Source organism: Trachymyrmex cornetzi, unplaced genomic scaffold, assembly GCF_001594075.2.
Source record: "Trachymyrmex cornetzi isolate Tcor2-1 unplaced genomic scaffold, Tcor1.1 scaffold321, whole genome shotgun sequence".
In the NCBI taxonomy this organism is placed as follows: Eukaryota; Metazoa; Arthropoda; class Insecta; order Hymenoptera; family Formicidae; genus Trachymyrmex; species Trachymyrmex cornetzi.
The window spans coordinates 368914-392222 of NW_017297908.1; the positions used below are offsets into that span (position 1 = coordinate 368914).

Consider the following 23309-nt stretch of genomic DNA (forward strand, 5'->3'; position numbering starts at 1 on the left):
AAATAACCACTAAGTCTTTTACACGCCCTACATTAATCATTTTATGTAGATTATAATTTATGATGACGTTACTTATTACACAAATCGATTCAATAATTTCATTAATATTAACAGTAAGAAGCTGAAATTATAATACAATACTTATATAACATAAAGGCATGTAACAGAGTAGTTGCGGGAAAGTTACTGCTACTCGACTTCTATTTTTTCTGACTTCTGCGGCGTATTTGCCGGTTACCCTATATCCTAATATTTTATATATCCTAATATTTTGAATATAATTGTGCTATGCAAACGGTGAGTAAAACTCGTGGTAAAAGTTATAAGCTATGATTGTTACAAACCGTAATGGGATTTAGAATATCTGGAACTGGCGACGATTAATTGTAGAACGAGATCCTTGAAATACTCTGGCCGGTACAATTACGGACTGTGGACGATCGAGCCAAGTATCTTGAGCATTATCGGATATACCGTGATCATACCAGTAGTTTCCGCACTCGGAATAATCGGAAACTCCCTGATCCTTGTGGTCCATTTGAAAGCGAAGACATACTTGAAAGGGTCAGCATACACGTATTTAGCAGGTCGGTGGAAACGTCGGAAATCAGCTATGAATTAACGTGGAATTCACCCGCATCTGCCATCCAGATTTGTTATTGTTATACGCTCGGGGAGAGAATCCTCTGTAATCACCCTTAATGACATACTGATCGCAAGCGAGGATTTTGGATAAATGGAATAGTTTACTTAATTGTTCGATTTAAATGTTCGACTTAAAAATATCTTAAGTAATATTAATTATATCAATGTTATAATTGCAGTAAGAATTTCTATATGATTTTTATACAGTGCTCACGACTTCGAATCTCATCACTTGCGTCCCGCTCGTTTTCTCCGGTCTGGTCAGAGGCATTTTTCGTTGTTACGAAAAGGCTGATTGAAATTCGACGCGTTCGTTCACTTTCCGATCGGCTCTATCATCACAGTGTGGCCCACGTTAGGCGTGAGCGACAATTAATAATAGTCTGCGGGTAAAAATTTTCTGTAGAAATCATAATAATTGCTCTGTTAGTCCCGTAGGTAAAGAAAAATTAAAAAATTGTAATGATATCACTGAAAAAAGTGATCTTGCAGTTACAGCGAAAATTATCTAAGTACGAAATATGGCTAAAATAGATAAATTTCTAGTAAGTACTGCGATATTGGATATATATGGCATCTAATCATATAGATGACAAAGATAGAATTTAGATTTGTGTTATAAATTTTATGCGTACGATACATAATTTTCTATCAGATACAAAAACTAGCTATAATTCTAGCTGAAGCAGCAAAATATTTTTTTGCGTGATGTGCAAATCAATTAAGTAGGTATAAGAAAAAACCAATATAGTATTGGGACTAAATCTTAGTTTCTATATATTTTTACAATATTTTTTATTTATTTTATAGTACTTTTATGTAAATTCTAAATCATCTTTCTGTTATACTTTATTATTTACATAAATTCTAAAACTGTTATATTGATTAACTTTATTATTGAGTTGTATGCATTTTTTATTAGCAAAAATGCTATGTTTTGAAGAGCTAAAATAATTTAACGAGATTCAATTCTCACAGCATGCCGCGATGGAAATCACCTAGATTCTTCAGGCGGGAGATAACGCGCAACCTGATGATCTTCGTTACCTTCTTCGCCATTTTGATCAACATATGTACTGCTTCATGTACAAGTACAACGAGCGTGGGGAGCTGGTAACGACCAACTTCTTTCACTCGCGGTAAGAAACGGCGATAACGATGATGACGATGATCACGAAAAATATACTGATGCATATATTCAATTCCCCAATTCCCATCCCAAAGTATTTTCAGCCACCCCTTCAGCAACCTTTCGCAGAGGTCGCATTAATATCTCTTATCCCCCGTATTTCCAGAACAACGATATTTCATCAATTATGCTTTTACGAATTTAATTTTGTTTGAAAACCTGAATAAAATAATATCGAAATGATTTTTGCAGGTGGTTCAATCTTCAAACTTGGCTTCAATCCATAATATTTGGTCTGATAGCCGCATATTTGCTTATCGCAAATCTCATTATGATATATTTGGTGAGGAGGGCTCCTCAAGCAGAGCGAGATGTTGAAATTAAAGTAAAAACATATGCAAAGGAAATCGTTTGCGGGTAATTACGTTAATGCAAGAATCGACGGAGATGTTTATCGTACAAGTTTGCGTGACAAGGCTGCGAACTAAAAAGGCTGCGAACCGTGTTTTGTAAATTACTTCCGACCTGAAAACACGCCTTTAGAGTTACAGGTTAGAGTGTTAGACAGGAGTTTTTCGATTGTGGACTATAGAAATAGTATAATCAGTTTTGAACTTTCGCGCTAGCTGCGCCACTTCATTCTATGCTACTCCAGAAGCTGAATGGGGCGGTTGTTGTACTCCACCACTTTAGAGCGTCTCGGAACACGATTTGCATGAAACTCATCCGAGAACCGAGTGGTATCCGGAAACAGAGTCATTATTGTCTCGCGTAATTGGAAAAGTTTCCCTCAAAAACCGACGCTGTCTTTGTGAGCGCAATTATTAAAACTTTGTTGTCGCTTTTGCTGCAGCGTAGATCGCTTTCATAGCTTCAAATAGCGTCATCCGATTGATATTGATTCACCTATCAATAGTAAATAGCTTGCATCTTTCTTTTCTTTTCTAATTATCGATATTAATTATTGATTTAATATTTTCCTATATTAGAATCAGTAATTGTAGAGTTGTTCAGTATCACATAAAATTACGTTTCTAAAAATACAAATATCTGAAAGATATCTCAAAGACGTCTCGCTTTGCTTTGTTTTATCGCATTGATTTGCCATCTATTAGGATCAAGGCTGATGATTATGCTGGTCGGCATCGTATTTCTGTTTCTTGTGGGCGAACTGCCAACTCATTTGGCGTCGCGACGCAGCGCCGTGTCTCTGCTTTAAGGCAGTGATTCCTTCAGATTTCGGGAGGATTTATAGAAAGGTGAGGGACGAAACGTGCATCGCATCGCGACGCTACCATTATTAAAGCAGTTTCAAAAGAATACGTGCATTGTGCGCAGAATGTTTTTCTCGTGTGACGCTGTTAAAAGAAAAACACCATCAAAAATATAATTTTTGTTATCAAAAGTAAAGAAACAAAAATGTGATATGCGACGTCGAGTTGGTTAACTTTGAAGGTATTTTGAATTTAAACCGAAATGACGACGGGATTATAAAGGATAGTCGTTTCCTTCAAAGTGTATAAATAATTAAACTTTAGTGCATAAATAAATGCAGAAATAATTAAACTTTGTGTATGCAATTAAACCCACACAAATTAGAATCCATGTGACGTGCCAAGCGTTCATATGTATCCGATAATTTATTCATTTTGTTGTATATTTCTGCATGTAGGCGACTCTTCTCAACGTGCTAGCGAGCTCGACGAACTTCATACTTTATTGTGTGCTGAGTCCACACTTTTTCGAGTATTTAAAACGCATATTAGTTCCGGAACGTACTGTGAAAAGGAGACATGATAGGAGAGAACCGCTTACTTCCATCAACAACCAGGCAGCAAAGTGAAATGCGAAATATTTGTATTATAGCATTTCGATAACAATAATTAGTGATCTAATTTATCTACAGATCTCTTCATTGAAAACATAATAGATACAATAATCACGCAAAGTGAGCCACAAGAGCCAATTGTTTCTTATAGTAATAAATAATCGTAAGTAGGTATAACTCTACACTGCATATATTTATTTTCTATTTCTATAAAGAAGATATAAGTATAAGGAATAAATATAGAGAAAAAAAAATTAAAGATTAGAGATAGAGATTAAAAGTAACGCACAACAAATGCAAATAAAATATAAGACATATGTCACATTTTATTTATATCCATTGTGAGTTACGTCTAATCTCTAGTCCTAATTTTTTTATTCCTTTAATAGATATGTGCTATTTTTTCCTATTCCTAATATTTCTTTCATTATGTGCAGGGTTATAATATAAAAAAATGTTTAACAAACTTTCAAATATCAGTTCGATTAAAGTAGACTTAAAATCTGACATGTTCAATGTAATACATATTATCAAGGTTCGTTGTTTTACGTTGGTGAAGGACCGGTTGATACCCGACGAAAGTACGCTTGTCATCCGATTCCTGACGGTTTCGCAGCTTTCGTAGTTGAATTTTCTCTTTAGCGGGAATCGATAGAAACACTTCTGACGCCGGCGGCAATTTCATACGTGATTGTTCCTGCCATTTGAGCATTTTTTTCTGTCTTCTAAAGAGCTGTCTGGCCAAGAGATAACCCAGCTCGATTACGCTCAACACGGAACCACCGAGACAGAGACCGAAGATACCGCCGAAGGATGCTGTAATAATTCGCGCGATTTCGTTAGAATCTACCGAGTAAAATTAATTCAAGCGAGATAAAAGACCAACGAATTCTCTGTCACCGGCTAATCGAAATATTGGGATCTAACCTACCGAGGAGTGAATCCCAGCTGATGGTACTTTCCTTGCGATACTCGACGTACGACACATCGCCAAAAAATACGTACACAAAAGACGTATTCTTCATATTGAAACCGTGCCTAAAAATATAATAAAAGATATAAAAATATAGTACAAAAATATATAATTTCTTCACGACCCAATAAGAAGTGTATTATTAAAAGTTCATGAAAATAATATAGATAATCTCATATTGCGAGGAAAAACCTAACGTTTTTTTCATTAAAGATAACCAGTAGACTCACATTAGATCAGAATCAAATCCCATGCCCTCCATTTTAACATGTTCAGGATTGATGGTATATAACATATCTGTGCACTGGGGCAGACACTTTTTGCAAGTTCCCGCGTGATGTGGTATCATTTCTAAATTAAAAAAAACACTGCGTACTATATATATAATCTGCTAGTTCTATATGATATATCTAATTATAATATATGTATAATAAATATGTTTGAAACCGTTTTCTTACTTCGGATGCTCAAAAGACAATTTATGTCAGATAAGTAACATGTCTTCGTCCCCTTACCTATCAACACATTGAAGTCCATAACGTTACGTAGGTATCATGTTAATTATAAGGTGTTATTATATGGTATCAATTGCATTCCATCTGCAATCTAGATTTTTTTTTGTTTAACCCAAGTTTTATTCTTTGTTCTTTACACTTTCAAGAAATGTTGAAAAATTCGGAGTTACTTTTCATCAGCCTTAAATATCTCTATCACAGATGCCACAAGCAACAAGATATTTTAGGAAGAAGAATCTTTATTTCAGAAAAATTTTAAAGTGATATTTCACTTATACCAAAAAAAATCCAGATTACAGACGAAGGTTTATTTAATATTTATATATCATTGTATTAACGCATTTCCAAAAATTTATAAAATTTATAAAATTGATAAAAGTGAGATTGAAAAATATAGTACTTATATGTTGTTCCAAAGGACAAATTTACTTTATTAGATAATTTTGTATCTTTTTTATGGATACTCACGCGCCTCCGGATAGTAAAATGGCAGGCAGCCGCACGTATGATGTGTGTATTTGGCTATACAATCCGATATGCACGATTGATGGCTGTAGCGAATCTCGCCCGGCACCTGTATTCATTACAATTACGTGAAATATGGAAGGCGAGAGTTTACAGTGGTTATCGCATTAAATAAATCGATCTAAGCCGAGGGGCACATAATTTCACCTCGTTATCGAAGTAGCACAAACGTTTCTCCAAAGGGATGGCCCTCAAGCTTTCCATGCCTCTGATAGACGTCCCGGTAATGGGTGTCGCCAAGACATGGCCGACAGGCACGGTTGTAATGCGTGCACCAATGTCGGGAAAATCAATTGGGCCGTGTATTATGACGGAAGCTCCTATGAAAGGGCGCGAAGTAGCTTTGTACATGTCGGGCTCGATATTTAAGGCAACCGCGAGTCCTACATCGCGGCCACTTCCAGGCGCTTTCTGTAAAAGAAAAGTTTATCACGTGCAACAACGTAGTCGAAATTAGACTATAACAGAATCTGACCACAAGCAAGTTTATCAAAGTCCTGTGAGAGAGAAAGATATATATATATATATATATATATATATCTTTTCATATATATATCTCACCTTATAGGGGAGACCGGTTGTCACAGTTTTATTAGTGATTTTTAGAAAAAAGTGGATGCCTGATTTTGAAATATTATGTACGTTATAATATATCTGTATCCTTTAGATATTAAAAAAAAATATTACTCGTGAATTTATCAGATCGCAAAAATAAGTTGTTTAATTTTAAATAAAGCTGCGAAAACGTGACAATTAATCCCGTATTCTAGATTGATTGTCACATGTTCTGGGATTGGCAATAACATATTTGCTATGGACAACACATATAAAAAATACAATTTTTATTTTAATATCATTTCTATATTTTGAGAAATAATAGTAATTATGATATTAATATTTAAATAAAATAGTTATTTGAATCATAAAATATATAATTTGTTTTTGTATCGTAGTTTCTGTATGAAAAATGAAAAAACATATATATCTGTATGAAATATAATATATTTGGAAGTATATTCTCTAAAAATGTGTCCTCTAAAGATATTAAAATTAATTTTCATCTAACCTCGTCTCATTTTGGTCAATCTACCCCACATAGCCATGTTTAATAAAAGAAATTGAGTGCTTTCCATTTGATGACACAAGTCGACACAAGTGTCGTTCTATCTTTGTCACTTTTTGAATATCAACAAGAATAGAACGACATTTGTGTCGACTTGTACTCACAAACTTTGTCAAAATAATGATTAATTAATTGTAGCACAGTGCTCCGTTGAAATACAAAATATGAAAATACACTCGACTAAAAATACTGTATTTTAAATAAAAGTATTTTAAATATGTGCTCAACTATGCTCGTGGCTAGATTATGTTATAAGGTTTCTAGTCGAAATCAATGCGAGGATATCGAGCATTACCACTATTGTGTGCACACCCGGTAAATCATCTTCAGAAGTGTTATTGAAGTCGGTGGAATTAAAGGCCTTGACTTTGGACCTGCAGGATAACGACAAAAGCATAAAATACACGTCTAAATGTCGGATGAGTCTGTATCAGATTAGTGTCGAAGGTTTATCGATTTTTCTATCAAGCTTCTGTGTATGCTTCTATTTTTGTATCAGATAAAACCAAAGAATCAAATTATTACTATTAACGGATTCTCAAAGTTTCAAAACATTTCAAAGTGTACAAGGCAAATGAAAGTTATTAGGAGCAATATTTGAAATAATAATAATAATTTTCGGATAACGTATAATAAAATTAACACTATGTTAATTTTATTATAGTTATCTAAATATATATTATTATTTCTAATATTGCGCCTAATTAACTACGCGCGATTGTCATTTACTTACATACTTTGAATCATCAAAGAACCACAATTTTTTGGATTAAAGATTAAAGCAAAGACCTTTCTTCCAGATGAAGCAGATGCTGAAACTTTATTTGCAACTTTATTCGACGAATATGACGAACCTTTTGAACCAACTTAGCATTCCATAAATCGAAGCAACATTGCAAACATTGCACCAATGTTGCTTTTGTATGTATTATACAATGTATATATAAGATAATATAGTATCAAAGAAACGATGTATTTCCGAGAATTTTCTCGCGATAATTACATGTGTCCAACGTTTAGCTCATAATGGGAATTGAAAGCGCAACAGAAACCCTCACTGGACTTGACGGTCTTGAAGATCTTGCTGCAATCGTGAACCTTGCCGATCCAAATACATCTTAGTAGCAACGCGCTGCAAGGCTGCATCAACTGCGAGAGACATTATTAATTCTTAACTCAAATCTTTTTTCGTCATCTGAACGGAATCTATGATTAATCTGTATCTCCTTGGAAATACAAATTAATCATTAGAATAATCATTTTTCACCTGCTTCATGAGCGCTTCGACCGTCATGTCGAGTCTATTGAGAACCTGTCTCGCGGTCGCACTATCTATAGAGATCTTGTTGGGTCGTATTAATTTCGTTAAGGATGAAAAAAATTTATCGCTGTCATTCGTGGTGAACCCATCCATGTATCTGTTGAATCGTGTAAAATCGGGGTATAATATCGGACATGGAGATTCAAATCCATCGATCCAAAATTAATTAAACTAATTTTCACACATAAATCGTCACATTAGGTACGAAAAATTTGTCATATCAAATCGCTTTTAGTGAAGAAAATCGAAAGAGAGATTAGCAAAATTGAAACAAAATTGCTGAATTTAGAATAAATTTTTTTCAACCAAACAAAAATTTTTAATTCCACTTTTTCTTCAAGAATTTCGATTTTTTTAAATTTTGTACGTATGTCAAACACACATTTGCGATATCCTATCATGACAAAAAACTTTATTTTTCTAATTTTATTTATTAATACAATGGTTCATGAAAAACGACGAATCCTTCGCATCTCAAATAAATATATTAAAATAAATATCTCATTAATCGCTTACAAATTCTTGGCAATAAGGTCGACGTGTGGACGGTAGACCTTATTATTATTACATATGGTGACTGCTGGGAAAGACATGTCCCATATCGGATTTGACGTGTAAATAGTCGTCACTATAGGATTGTTCGAGTAATTGGCCCACAAGCGTAACATCAATATAGCGCAGAACACGATGGACAACATACAAACCTGTCGAATATGGGAGTAAATTACGTTTCCTGGACAATATTACTGAGTCTACTTTTGAGCTTTCTAAATTATTATAAGGTCCTCACCAGGAACCAGAGGATACTCTCGATTATCGACGATCCGTCCATACTTATGTAACGAAAACCGTGCAAATTCGTATTGTCACAATAGATATTAAACCAGCCCAGATGTTTTTTCCCGTATGCCAGACATTTGCGATATCCTATCACGACATGTAAGATATTAATTTGTTTCCGAAGATATATAAATAATTACTAAATCCGTACTGGATATTAAAAAGTATCAATATGTATTAATAAATTAAAATAATATTAGTGTCTTACCATGCTTTACATTGTCGAATTTGGATTTCTTATTCCAATTGGGCTTCATGTTTTTTGAAACTATCATATTAATGCTTATATTATAACTGCCACTAGCCAAGGGAACTACCGAATGACTAAACGTATTGCCGAAAGCGTACTGTAATTTCTTTGGCCAGCGGCTACCCATCGTTTCCGACTCGGTCGCTGTATATCATTTAATTTTCTATCAATATCCCTAAGTAAATTCGACGAAATGATATTAAAGTCCCAGTAATGTTCACCTAAACGTCAAATCTATTTTGATTATCTGCTTGCGAAGATCGCGAATTTTAGGTCGAATATTCCATTATGAAACTCAATAATTTAAGATTTATTACATTTGATTAGTTTTCTGATAAGTAATTGAAAAGAATTGCTTTTAAAATACAACAAATTCATCGTACAGTCAAAATATAGGTATCTCTACAAGTATAAAGCATTTTATGTACTATCGTTTCTAATTATTCGGCTAATTTTTTTGCTAAATAATTGAAACATCACTCTTTTTAAAAACGTGACATATTTCATACGTTTAGATCTAGACATATTTATACCTACAAGTCTAAAAAAGTATTTTATATCTTTATTGCAATTTGGCAAGTAACTTTTATTTATAAAGAACTTTTATAGTTTTTCAGATTTCTTCATTTAGAAAAATTATTATTATTATTATTATTATTATTAATATTCACCATGCTGGTATTAAATCATAATAATAATAGGTAATGTCAAAAGCAATAGCAGGATGGACTTAATTCAACCGATTTGACTTGATAAAAATAATAGTGTTTCTCTTTGTATTAATTTTTATTTGACAAATAAAATTAATAATTAGTGATTCTATTTATCTATAGATCTTCAGTGAAAACCCAATAGATATAATAATCACACAAAATAAGCCGCAAGAGTTTACTGTTTCTTATAATAATAAATAATAGTACGCGCGGGCGCGTATATAGTTATTCTACGTAATAATTAATAATCATAAAAATTATACACTGCAAAGAGGTAATAGCTAACAAATGTATTTTATTAAATTTATTAGTGCAATCTATAGTAAATGTCATTAAATATAAATAAGTAACTGTTTGGTAACACATGATAATTAGAAAAGTAAAGTAATATTTAAAAAATAAATTAGCATTTAGTTAATTTTAGCTATATAATCAGACATTTGATTAAAATTACTTCGTCAAAGCTTTAGTAACTATCATCTAAGTTTAATTTATTATTATCGGACTTTTTTTCAGTGTATACACCGCATATTTTCTATTTTTTAAGTTCTGTACAATGGAAGAAATATTACAAAGTAAAAAAAAAAAAAATTAGAATTAGAAATTAAACATAATGCACAATAGATATATATATAAATAAAATATAACATATGATATGTTTTATATTTATTTGTATATATGTTATCATATAATACGTCTTATATTTTATTCGTATCTGTTGGGCGTTGCATTTAATTTCTATTCCTAATAATTTATATTTCTCTGTATTTATACTTGTTCCTAATATTTCTTCCATTTCTTTATATGCAAGGCTTCAATCACAAAAAATTTTTTAAGAACTTGTTAAAAATCAAATAATCATTTCGATTAAAATAGACTATGACTTAAAATTTGACATGTTTCATGTGATTCATGTTGTCGAGACTTGTTATTTTACGTTGGTGAACGATTGGTTGACACCACGTGACGAGAGCACGCTTGTCAACCGATTCCTGGTGGTTTCGCGGCTTTCGTAGTTGAACTTTCTCTTTAGCGGGAATCGATAGAAACACTTCTGACGCCGGCGGCAATTTCGTACGTGTTTGTTCCTGCCATTTGCGAGTCTGTCTTCTAAAGAGCTGTCTGCCCAAGAGATAAGCAAGTTCGATTACGCTCAACACAGAACCACCGAGACAGAGACCGAAGATACCACCGAAGGATGCTGTAATAATTCGCGCGATTTCGTTACATTCTACTGAGTAAAATTAATTCAAACGAGATCAAAGACAAAGGAATTCTCCATCACCAGCTATTCGAGATATTGGGATCTAACCTACCGATGAGTGAATCCCAGCTGATGATGTTTTCCTTGCGGTACTCGACGTACGACGCGTCGCCGAAAAATATGTATACGAAAGACACATTATTTTTATCGAAGCCATGCCTAAAAATATAAAAAGTATAAAAAGCAAGTATAAGAAAAAAGTATAAGAATGTAATCTCTTTACACTTCAATAAAATACTACTATTATTATTAAAAATTTGTGAAAATACTATGAATAATTGCATATCTCGAAGAAAAAGCTAACGTTCTTTTCGTTAAAGACAATGATGTAGACTCACATTAGATCAGAATCATATCCCACGTCCTGCATTTTAATACTTTCTGGATTGATAGTGTAAAACATATCTGAGCACTCAGGCAGACACTTTTTGTTGCAATGACTTATTTTTCCGTAAGTTGGTGTCGACTCTGAATTTTGAAAAACAACATTGTATATCTACAATTCTGTATAATCAGATATACGAAATAACTAATTATATTATATGTATAATATATGTGAAGCCATTTTCTTACTTTGGATACTCAAAAGGCAATTTGTGTCAGGCAAGTAACATGTCCTCATGCGCATCTCCTTATCTGCCAGCCCATTGAAGATGATAACATAATGTAATTATCATATTAATTGTATTCTTCTTATATTATTATATCGCGTATTAACCTTCCATCTGTCTTCAAGATCTTTTTGTTTAGTCTAAATATTTATTCTCTGTTGTAGACTTTCAAAAAAGTGTAGAAAAATTCAGAGTTAGTTTTCAACATATCTGTTATAGATGCCACTGCTAATAAAATATTTTAGAAAGGAGAGACAGAGAGAGAGAGAGAGAGAGAGAGAGAGCGAGAGAGCGAGAGAGAGGAACCAAATTTCATCTTTCTTTATTTCGGAAAAATTTTAAAGTGGTATTTCACTTGTACCAAAAAAGATCCAGATTGCAGATGAGGGTTTATTTATAATATTATCGATTGTCGTATTAACGCATTTCCAAAATGTCCATCTACCAGATATGGAATTATAACATTGATAAATTTGAAACTGAAGAATACAGCACCTATATGTTGCTTCAAGAATTAAACCCACTCTATTAAATAATTTTATGTATTTTTTTGTGTACACTTACGCGTCTTCGGATAGTAAAATGGCAGGCAGCCGCACATATGATGTATGTGCTTGGCTTTGCACTCTGATATGCACGATTCATAGCTATAGCGAATCTTGCCTGGTATCTGCAGGTATATTCATTATAATTACGTGAAATATGGAAGGCGACAGTTTACAGAAGTTAACGCGTTAAATAACGCTTGATCCAAGCCGAAAAGTATACATAATTTTACCTCGTTGTGGAAGTAACATATACGTTTCTCCTGAGGTAAGGCTCTCAAACTTTCCATACCTCTAACAAACGTCCCGGTAATGGATATCTCCAGGATGTGACCAATCGGCACGGCCACCATGTGTGCACCAATGTCGGGAAAATCAATTGCATCGTGTATTAGAACGGAAGCTCCTACGTAAGGACGCGAAGTAGCTTTGTACATATCAGGCTCGATGTTTAAAGCTACCGCGAGTCCCACGTCTTGGCCGCTCCCGGGCGCGTTCTGCAAGAGAAGAGTTTATTGTGTGCAATCGCGACGTAGTTGAAATTAGAAGTCTTATAACAGAGTTTGACTAGGAGCGAGTTTATCAAAATCCTACGAGAGAGAAAGATATATATATATATATATATATATATATTGGGCTCAAATTGTAAGTACACGTGTTTACTTTTATTTAGTACTTTGGCCTTTTTAGAAATTCAATATAGTGAGCCTAACATGACGGCTTCATATGCTCTGCTGAAATACAAAATACAAAATACACTTATATTGCAAATACTGTGTTTTAAATAAAACTATTTTAAATATAAATGCCCACTCCTGCTCCTGGTTGCTCCTAGATTCTGTTATAGAATCTCTAATCAACGCGAGGATATTGAGTATTACCAAAACTGTGTGCACACCCGGCAAATCATCAGAAGTGTTGTCGAAATCGTTGGTATTAAAGTCATTGAATCTACGGAATAATAACGAAAGCGTAAAATACATATCTAAATGTCGGATACATATATCGGGCTATTGCTGAAAGTTTGTCAATTTTTCTACTAAGTTTTTGTGCTTCTATTTTTGTATCAAATAAAATCAAAGAATCAAATTATTGCAATTAATTGAAATACAAAAATTATTCAAAATATACAGGACAAATATGAGTTAATTAGGCGCAATATAGAAATAAAAATAATATTTAGATAATGTATAATAAAATTAAGAAAATGTTAATTTTAGAGAGGGCTACTTTTTCCTATAAATTGATTGCCTACTGCATCATTTGCCTACATTTCATTTGTCTACAGATCGATTGCCTACATGTATTATTACCTATCGATCAATTAACTACATGTATTAATGCTTACAACTCGACTGCCTACAAGCACTTTTGCGTACAAATATAAAATTAAAATTAAATTATATAAGAAAGTAATTTTTGTTTTTAAAGAGAAGAATTTGTATTTTAAAACAGAGAAATTTGTGTTTTTAAAGCAGAGAATAGTGCTTGTAGGCAATCGAACTGTAGGCAATAATATATAAGTAAATGTGACTTCATTTCTGAAATTATTATATTTTTATACGTAAAAGCGTATGTTGGCAATCGAGTTATAAGCAATACTACATATAGTAATTGATCTAAAAACAAATGAGATGTAGGTAAAGGGGGTTCTCTCTTTATTTTATTATAATTATCTAAATATACATTATTATTATTTCTAATATTGCACTTAATTAACTGAGCTTGACTTTCATTTGCTTTGTACACTTTGAATCGTCAAACAACCAAAGGTTTTTAAAAATTAAAGCAGAGAGCTTCTTAGCTTCTAGATGAAGCAGAGGCGATAGCGATTATGTTGAAATTTCATCTGTAACTTTATCCGACAAATATGACGAATTTTTGTACCAACTTGGCATCCCATACAGCAGGCCTATCTAATTTGAGTTCTGGAGCCAAAACGCAAAGCCATCGACGCAAAAAAATTCATGTAGGTAAGATTTCGGGGACTGTAAAGTGTTGATATACGCATCTAATTGTAAGTGATGTGTGTGCTTATCAATACCTTATAGTTCCTAAAACTCACATTGGTTTTTTTTACGTCAATGGCTTTGCGTTTTGGTTTTGGAACTGAAATTGGACAGGCCTGCCATACAGCAAAGCAATGTTTCAGCAACATTGCAAATGTTGTAGCAATGTTGCTTTGTATATACACAATGTATAGAATAATATAGTGTCAAAGAAGCGACATGTATTTCCGAGAATTTTCTCGCGACAATTACATGTGTCCAACGTTATTGTAATGGTAATTGAAAGCGCAACAGAAACCCTCCTTAGATTTGACAGTCTTGAAGATCTTGCTGCAATCGTAAACCTTGTCGATCCAAACGCATCTCAACAGTAACGCGCTGCAAGGCTGCATCAACTGCGAGAGATACCGTTAATTATTAACTCGAATCTTTTTTCGCTATTCGAACGGATCTTATGATTAATCTCCTTGGAGATCCAAATTAATCATTAAAACATTTTTGTTCACCTGTTCCATGAGCGTTTCGACCGTCATGTCGAGTCTATCGAGAAATTGCCTCGCAATCGTATTGTCCATCGAGATTTTGTGGGGTCGTATCAATTTCACCAGGGATGAAAAAAATTTATCGCTGTCGTTCGTGGTGAACCCATCTATGTATCTGTTCGCGTAAAATTGGGACATAATATCGGATATGAAAATTTAACTCCGTCGATCCAAAATTAATTAAACTAATTTTCGCACATGAATTGTCACATTAGGTAGAAATAGAAAATTTATCACATCAAATAGTTTTTATTTAATATAGTTTTTATGAAGAAAATTGAAGGAAAGATTAGCAAAACCGAATCAAAACTATCGAGTTTAGAATAAATTTTTTTTTAGGTAGAAAATTTTTAATTTTATTTTTTTTCAAAGGCTTCGATTTTCTAATTTTATTTATTAATATAAGGATTCAAGGAAAATGATGAACCCTTCGCAACTGAATGTATTATAATATACATCTTATTATAATATCTTACAAATTTTCGGCCATAAGGTCGGCATGTGGACGATAAACCTTATTATTATTACATATGGTGACAGCTGGAAAAGACACGTTCCATATCGGATTTGACGTGTAAATAGTCGTAACTATGGGGTTGTTCGAGTAATTGGCCCACAAGCGTAACATCAATATAACGCAGAACACGATGGACAATATACAAACCTGTCGAATATAAGAGTAAATTACCTTTCCTGGACAATATTACTGAGCTCACTCTTGCACTCTTGAGATGATTATAGAATCCTTACCATGAACCAGAGAACACTCTCGATTATCGACGATCCATCTATACTTATGTAACGAAAACCATGCAGACTCGTATTCTTACAATAGATATTAAACCAGCCTAAGTGTTTTTTTATCCGCACGTGTGCCAGACATTTGCGATATCCTATTACGACATGTAGAATATCGATTTGTTCGGCGAAGTAATAATTACTAAATCGGTATTCGGGAGCGTGTAGGGGATCAATAAACTAAAAAAAAACCCTGTAGAGATATGCTCGTTTTTGCTTCATTTTGGAGAAAATTGTAAAAAAGACAAAACGTAGTTGCTTCATTCTTGCACTGCCTCTAAAATATTATCGTTGCTAAAATCATACACGAAAATAATAATAATAATAAATCCGTTTTTAGGCGAAAATTTTTTTTGTTTGTTTTTGTCTAGTGAGACCATTTTTTTTATCCGATAGATTAAATGCAGCCAGATATATAGATTTTTTGGAGACTGACTTTTTTGATTATTTAGAAGACATCCACCTGCAATAACAGATTGAGATGTAGTTTCAACTCGATGGGTGTCTAGCTCATTATGGCAGAACTACTCGAGCTAGACAGACTTGGCTAGACAGACATTTTCCACAACGATGGATTGGACGTGGAGGAATAGTATCTTGGCCATTTCGATCACCTGATCTGACACTACTGGATTTCTTCGTGTATGTGGGAGGGAAGGGGTCCTGAAGCAGGAAGTTTATTCGTCGTCAATCAACTCAAGAGAACAATTGAGAAATCGAATCGAGGCTGCAGTGCACCAAATATCGCCAGATCAGTATTTAGCTGCAACACGAGCTGTCCGTACTGATGCAACGCTTGCATTGCTGCAAGAGGCCAAGATTTTGAACAATATCTACATTAAGCAAGTGAATAAATACAACGTGAATAAGTAATGAGAAAGTACAAAAATGAAAACTACATTTTGTTTCTTTTTTTGCGATTTTCTCCAAAACGAAGCAAAAACGAGCATATCTCTACAGGACTTTTTTTCTTAGTTCATATTTTTATCCCCTACACGTTCCCGAAGTTTTGACATTTAAATTCTAGATACCCTGTATATATTAATGAATTAAAATAATGTTAGTGTCTCACCACGCTTTACACTGTCAATTCTGGATTTCTTATTCCAATGTGGCGTCATGTTTTTTGGAGCTAAGTTAATGCTTATGGAAAACAAACTACCGTTTGTCAAGAGAACTACTGAATGACTGCATATATTGCCGGACTCGTACTGCAATTTCTTTGGCCAGCGGCTAATTTCATTTCCGACTCGCTGCATGTCATTTAATTTTCTATCATTATCTCTAAGTAAATTCAGTGAAATGATATTAAAGTCCCAGTAATGTTCACCTGAATGTCCACTCTATTTTGATTATTTGCTCGCGAAGGTCGCGAATTTTACATGGAATATTCTAGTATCACACATAAAACTATATAATTTAAGATTTATTACATTGGACTAGTTTTCTGATGAGTAAATGAAAAGAATCGCTTTTAAAATGTGACAAATTCATCGTACATTCAGATCAAAATATTGGTATCTATATAAGTCTAAAGCATTTTATGCACTATCATAATTCTAATTACTCGGCTAATTTCTTTACTAAGTAATTGAAACATGTACAGCTATCACTCATTTTAAGAGTGACATATTTCATACATTTGGATCTAGATATATCTATAAAAGTTTGAGACGGAAAGTATTTTACATTTTTATTGCAATTTAACAAGAGTTACTTTTGTTTACAAAGGACTTTTATAATTTTTTAAATATTTTATTTATAGGAATTATTATTAATATTTGTCATGCTGGTATTAAATCACAATGGGTAATATTAAAAACAATAGGTCGATTTAATTTAACCGATTTGACGGTTAATTTGATAAAAATAACAGCGTTTCTCTTTGTACTAACTTTTATTTGACAAATAAAAAGTATCCGTTACAAATAATTGTAAACTGTTTATCTTATACAGTACACGTAATCGTGATACGTACGAGTGTATAGCGCTCTTTCTCTCTCTCTCTTTCTCGCTCTCGCTCGCTCGCTCGCTCGCTCTCTCTCTCTCTCTCTCTCCCATGTTTGTGATCATACACGTTATCTCTTTCAACCTTCTCGCGATACCAAAGCCCAGTTGCAACAAACCGGTTTATATATCTGGCGTCGATATTTTCCCCATGCACACACACACTCGGACACACGCGTCTATACATACATCCTCACATACTGTCATTCATCCACGCGTGCTTATGTGCCTCGTCGTAGTGAAATGGATTACAATTAACAAGTGTATGTATTTACGTGTGTGTTTATGTGTTAGACGAAAAATGCATAACACGCGGACGAAGCTACGCGCGGTTATAGTTTTGATTCATTTCACGTAGTTTGTTTTATTTGCGGTCTCATTCGCACTCCTGTTTGAAACGAGAGAAACCACGATTCCCTCTGCTTCTGAGGACCTCGGGCCGTGATAATTCCGTGGCACTATTCACAGATCGACAATTATGATATATTTTCCTTGACATTGAAATAATATTATTATTTAATAATGTTACTTGATAATATTACCTAATCTCTAACGCCAAGAAATAATCGAAAAAATAAACGTACAAAACACATATCTAATGTAACAACATGCAAAGAATATTTTCTCTCGGTGATGCGCACTCGAATTTGAACAATGATGTAGGAACACAATGATACCGAAAAGTAATTAACAAATGGAAGAAAAACAACAAAATTAGGAAATCTCGTCACGAGCAATTGCGCTCGTCCCTCTGTGAACAGTCGACCGGAATTTTGTTGTGAAAATAATGGGAGATCTCTAAATCTGTAAAGTCCATTGCGTATGCGAATTTACATATGGATCGTGATTTCACTTGACATTTCATGTCGAGCGTGTCATTGCTCAAGCTCTTTGTATACCTATGCAAATCCACGCGCGATGATCCCGAAAGTGTAACAGACTGCGAACGCGTCACCTACTGCCTACTGGTCGATACAACTCTGCATTAATGGACATTGTCCACGGTCAAGATGCTTAAAAATGCCCTTTGTAGGCACCCTGATAGGGGTGACGTTTACTGACCAGACTAAAATGTACTTTCAGGGGCTGGAGGAGAGAGAGAGGAAAGGGTATTACGAGTTAATTCGGGGCTGACCATCGGTACACGGGAAAATTGGAAACGGCGATTAGAATGTTATTATTATGCTGATCACATATTTGATCGTTTTTATCGTCTTATCCGTCAAAAAGGTTGTACTAGCTTAATATAGCCCGGCATACATTATAATAATTCAACCCTCTAATGAGTGCGGGTTCAAGGGTGACATCACTTAATCATGTTGGGACACACTCGCTCGAATATTAAAATCGATTATCCAGGGCGAAGCTTTCGTAATTACGATCGCACAAATGGCTGTGATGGCTAAATAATGCTTTTTTTAGTACAATCGTTTTTAATTGCACTTGGAAAATTACCAACACGGCCTCTATTTGCCAAAAGGTACTCCCGTTCAAGTAGTCACGTTTCAAGGTAGTGCTATATAAGAGGTATTTATTTACAGAGATCATGTAATCTCTCCGGCTGTTATCTTCGAGATATTCGCGATCGCATTTTCGTATCTGGATTATAGCGTAAAAATTTTGCACATCGAGGATAATTGTAACGAACTATCTACTGAAATATACATGTAGCAGTGGCAATAGCGTTATAGCATTTCGGACCAATCCTGATTTATTTGAATTCGTGTCTCGCAAATTTCTCTTTTGTACAATATAATACAAAAAGAAACAAACTAGCAAATGGAAAAAAAGAACTGAAAAATATGCTCATCAAAAAACATATAGGGCCAAGATACGATATTACTATTATGACAGACTTTGTAATAGATTCAGTGTTTTGTCCATATCATTTTCTAAATCAAAACATTCGGTAACCGTTCGCTCTTCGCCGATGGTGCCCCCTTAACCATATGTCTCTTCATTAAGCCTAAATATTTCTACCCATTGTAACACTAAGAACGTTTACGCGTTCGCTGAAGGGGATAAAGGTATGATTAATACAGATTTAGGGATATAATATGAACGCAAAAATACTCTTATCAATAATCATAAAGTAATAATTAATATTAACTACAATAATAATGCAACAGCAGAAACGCATACCTGTCGGTGTATGCAGCAATTAAGGAAGGGAAAGGAACGTTAGTGGATCTTATGTACAGTTTCTTTTTGCGAATACACTTGTCAGTTCTTTTCCTGTGAATACGTTTGCCTAGTAAAATCTATTTTTCTCTCTCTCTCGCTCGACCTCTCCGTTCCTTCGACACTGTTGCCCTCGCATTCACTCTATGCGCATTTATTCTTACTTCCATAGGATTAGAATTTGTAAAGAATTTATCAAAAAAGCTGGAAAGAAACGTAATGGGAAAAGTGTGCGTTGTCAGATCTCGATGTTCAGGAGAGTCGCGACTAACGGTTTCAAATTGGCTGTCTCGCGCCAGCGTCTCGATTGTTCGTTGGCACAATCTATATAATTTGAAATTAAAATATGTTTTTTTCTGTCGGGCGAAAGAGACAAGATTTAATGATAACGGAAAAAAAAAAGAAGATACACGATAGTTCCCAGCAAAATAGCGCGCGATTTACGGTAGAAAAAAAGGATTATTCTTTGGATTTCCTTTAAAGGATAAATACGTTTTCTTGGGAATGCTAACATCGGGGAACATGGTGCGGTTGCTCGCCAGTTTGAAACCCCCCGCTGTCACATCGACAGTACGTGTGGCTTCGCCGACACGATACAAATAAGAGAATTCTATACTAAAGAAAGGCCGACATCGAAAACGTTAACGTACTCGATTCGTGAATCGATTTACTCTGCAGGCTGCATTGGGCGACTACCATCCTTGAAAAGGATTGCCATGTTAAGGTCACGTTAGCATCGACCACAAGCGTTTATCTTCCTGGGAGAGGGTGATTCGCGTGTGGCATGTGTCATCTCTGTGTGTGTGTATGTATGTGTGTGTTTGTGTTTATGTGTGGTAAATTCTACAGATTATTCTCCTGTGCGCAGCATTCTGCCGGAAGTATCCCAGTTTCTTGCACGCGTTTCTGCAGGTGCATGTCAAATGTACTTGTTTCAGGTTCCACTTTCAGCGTTTGTATGTGTTTGCCCAAGAAATATTTCTAAAAAAAAGTTACAAAAGCGCATCTTTGGCTCCCCTCTTCCCTGAATGCATCCCTCACCACGTCTTAGTAATGATCTGCATTCTCGTGCACGCTGGAACAGAAAAAATTAACGGAGTTTTCAGTCAAAAACATAATGGTTAAAATTGAAGAAAATAGATAATATAATTAAAACGAGATAATGACAAATTTTCTTATATTAAGTCTTAAAATTTTTCTCTTTTCATTATGAACTATTTTCTAAAAATGATTTACGAGGTACTAAGCGCAGAATGACAAAAATGCAAGCATCTTATATTGCGTAAATAAGATTTAAATCGTCGATATAAAAAGCCTTAATTTATATATGATATCTGAGCGACGCAATAAACATACTCGGAATAAATCGCAATGACAACAGCGCACGAAGCCTTAATTGTATTAGTATGCACCACGAATGGAGTTCGGATTACATGAGTTATCAGAGATCCAAGATAACTTGAATATGAACAAATACTACAGCTCTAGCTGCAATTATTTGATGATTATAGACACATTATTGAAGAAAATGTTATTGTTTATTCGTGCGAAATTACGGCGCGTCGATGAGCAAACAGGGCGCAGCGGGAATGGTGTTAGTTCCGAAAGCAGGTCTCAGGCAGAGGCGAAGTTCTTGAACACCTTTGTAGGATGATTAGTGATTCCTTGTTACATCGAAAGTAGAACAACAAAATCACTAGTCTTCCATACAACGGTGCTCCATTTTCCCTCACGCTGGGCTAGAGATTCCTCCAGCGCGTCGTTCTCCTTCCATCCGTTCTCTTTCCGTTCTTACTCCTTCACCTTTGCGAATGTTACAGTTACCTCGATCGTTTGGTTAGTCGGATTGTGTTAGTTCCTAAAGATGATGAACTGACTCGATGCGATGGCGGCGATATCGGTTATAAAGCGGATGAAGTATGAGAAATTATTATCGCGCGTGACAATGACGAAGAAATATACTCCAATATATATTAAACATAGCAACGTATAAAATCGAAGAGTCTGAATATATCATTCACAAAATGTTAACACACTATCGACTTTATAATACACTAATACACTCACAAGCGTATTTATGAAATTACTTGTACCTTTTAATTTTCAAGATAACACATATTACTTATATAGAGTATAATTCTTTCCTTTCTTCGATTTTACTTTAACAATTATCTTTTTATATCGTCAAGATGTTTACGCGAAGCTTCGCAAAATCATAACAAAGTGGCGGTGCATGAAATGATAACAATATATATCTTACAATGTCATACAAGCATTATATCGCACAATTTTTATCATGTAATTACAAAAATTGTACATGCTTAAACATCAAGATATTATAGAATATATATATATATATATATATATATATATATAATATTTACAATGTTAACATGAAATAAGAAGCAGATTTTTACATTTAATGTAAGTATATGATATATGTCAATATAACAATTACCTCTGCTGCAGCAGGTACTGGGCCATTTGTATCTGACTGGGGATCCCAGTGATGGTAATGATGCGGTCGTTACTACCAGGCAGTGGCTCGTCTATAGTTATTCCGGCACCACTGTCGGATCTGATTTTTCTGATCCTCGCACCACCTTTACCAATTATGGCTCCAGCCAACTGCAAACAAAGATAAGATTCTATATATAATCAGGCATATTTTCAACATATAGACTAAAATCGAAGATACTTCAATCAAACAAAATAATCATTATTAAACATGACAGACATTTACAAATTATTCTCAATCTTTAGCCACTTAATAGAAGCACAATAACTGTTCGATGTATTTCTGTGGTGTGCATTTTTTTATAGTTTACACAGATATACGCGAGACTTACAATTTAATATGGCTGACAAGATAATCTCGGTAATTCATTATTCCTTTCAGAAGTAACTTCCGAGAAGCAACGATCGAATAAGATCCAATGTTCCTAATCGGAATTTAACTCGGATCTTCGGTATAAAGAGCAAATACGCAATTTTCTGCTACGATTACCACAATAAATTAATACAACGAATATTTATGTTTTCCTAGAAAATAAAACAAACAAAGTAAACTTATAGTCAACTTACGTCTTTAGGAATGGTGACTTGTGTACTGGTCTTGTTTCCACTCATGTTGCCCTGGTTGCCTTGGCTGTTTCCACCCATAGGGCCACCCATTCCCGTGTTACCACCGCCACCCAAACCATTGGGCGCGCCTCCTTGCATCCCCCATCCATCACCTGTGACAAAAGAAACATTAACGGCTTGTATTTCACGGATATACACAAATCCCCAAACATTTTAGCGATGTGCGGCGATTTAATGGAATGCTCGTATCTTTCTCATCAGTATCCTAATCTTTGTCGCAGAACTTTAATATCTTTATTGCGATCAAAGATGTTCGGGTCTTCCGATTGAAAGATAGATGTTCCTTTGATCATAGCTTAAGTGGATCATCAAGATTCCTTCTTACCGTTGTAATTTCCGCCGCCAT

The 23309-nt window shown here is 34.4% G+C and overlaps 2 protein-coding genes across 2 annotated transcripts in view; one reads left to right on the top strand and one right to left on the bottom strand.

The window, feature by feature from the left end:
• Positions 1-288: 288 nt before the first annotated feature.
• On the top strand, positions 289-3617 carry LOC108762769 (uncharacterized). The gene is given in 10 exon segments (XM_018509930.1): positions 289-313; positions 360-587; positions 853-926; positions 929-999; positions 1624-1715; positions 1718-1784; positions 2027-2191; positions 2318-2325; positions 2890-3020; positions 3420-3617. Coding segments are annotated over 10 exon segments (1059 nt in total).
• A 481-nt stretch (positions 3618-4098) lies between these two features.
• The window catches only part of HnRNP-K (Heterogeneous nuclear ribonucleoprotein K), a 134371-nt gene continuing 115160 nt past the window's right edge, over positions 4099-23309 (bottom strand). The window contains exons 10-27 of the mRNA XM_018509931.1: positions 23289-23307; positions 22904-23055; positions 22278-22447; positions 14798-14948; positions 14544-14686; positions 13164-13233; positions 12516-12779; positions 12302-12407; positions 11465-11594; positions 11179-11285; positions 8850-8986; positions 8576-8763; positions 8006-8156; positions 5751-6026; positions 5559-5664; positions 4806-4926; positions 4534-4640; positions 4099-4418 (exon numbers count right to left, since the gene is read on the bottom strand). Coding sequence (XP_018365433.1) covers positions 4099-4418; positions 4534-4640; positions 4806-4926; positions 5559-5664; positions 5751-6026; positions 8006-8156; positions 8576-8763; positions 8850-8986; positions 11179-11285; positions 11465-11594; positions 12302-12407; positions 12516-12779; positions 13164-13233; positions 14544-14686; positions 14798-14948; positions 22278-22447; positions 22904-23055; positions 23289-23307 — 2718 coding nt within the window. The remainder of the gene's footprint in view (positions 4419-4533; positions 4641-4805; positions 4927-5558; positions 5665-5750; positions 6027-8005; positions 8157-8575; positions 8764-8849; positions 8987-11178; positions 11286-11464; positions 11595-12301; positions 12408-12515; positions 12780-13163; positions 13234-14543; positions 14687-14797; positions 14949-22277; positions 22448-22903; positions 23056-23288; positions 23308-23309) is intronic.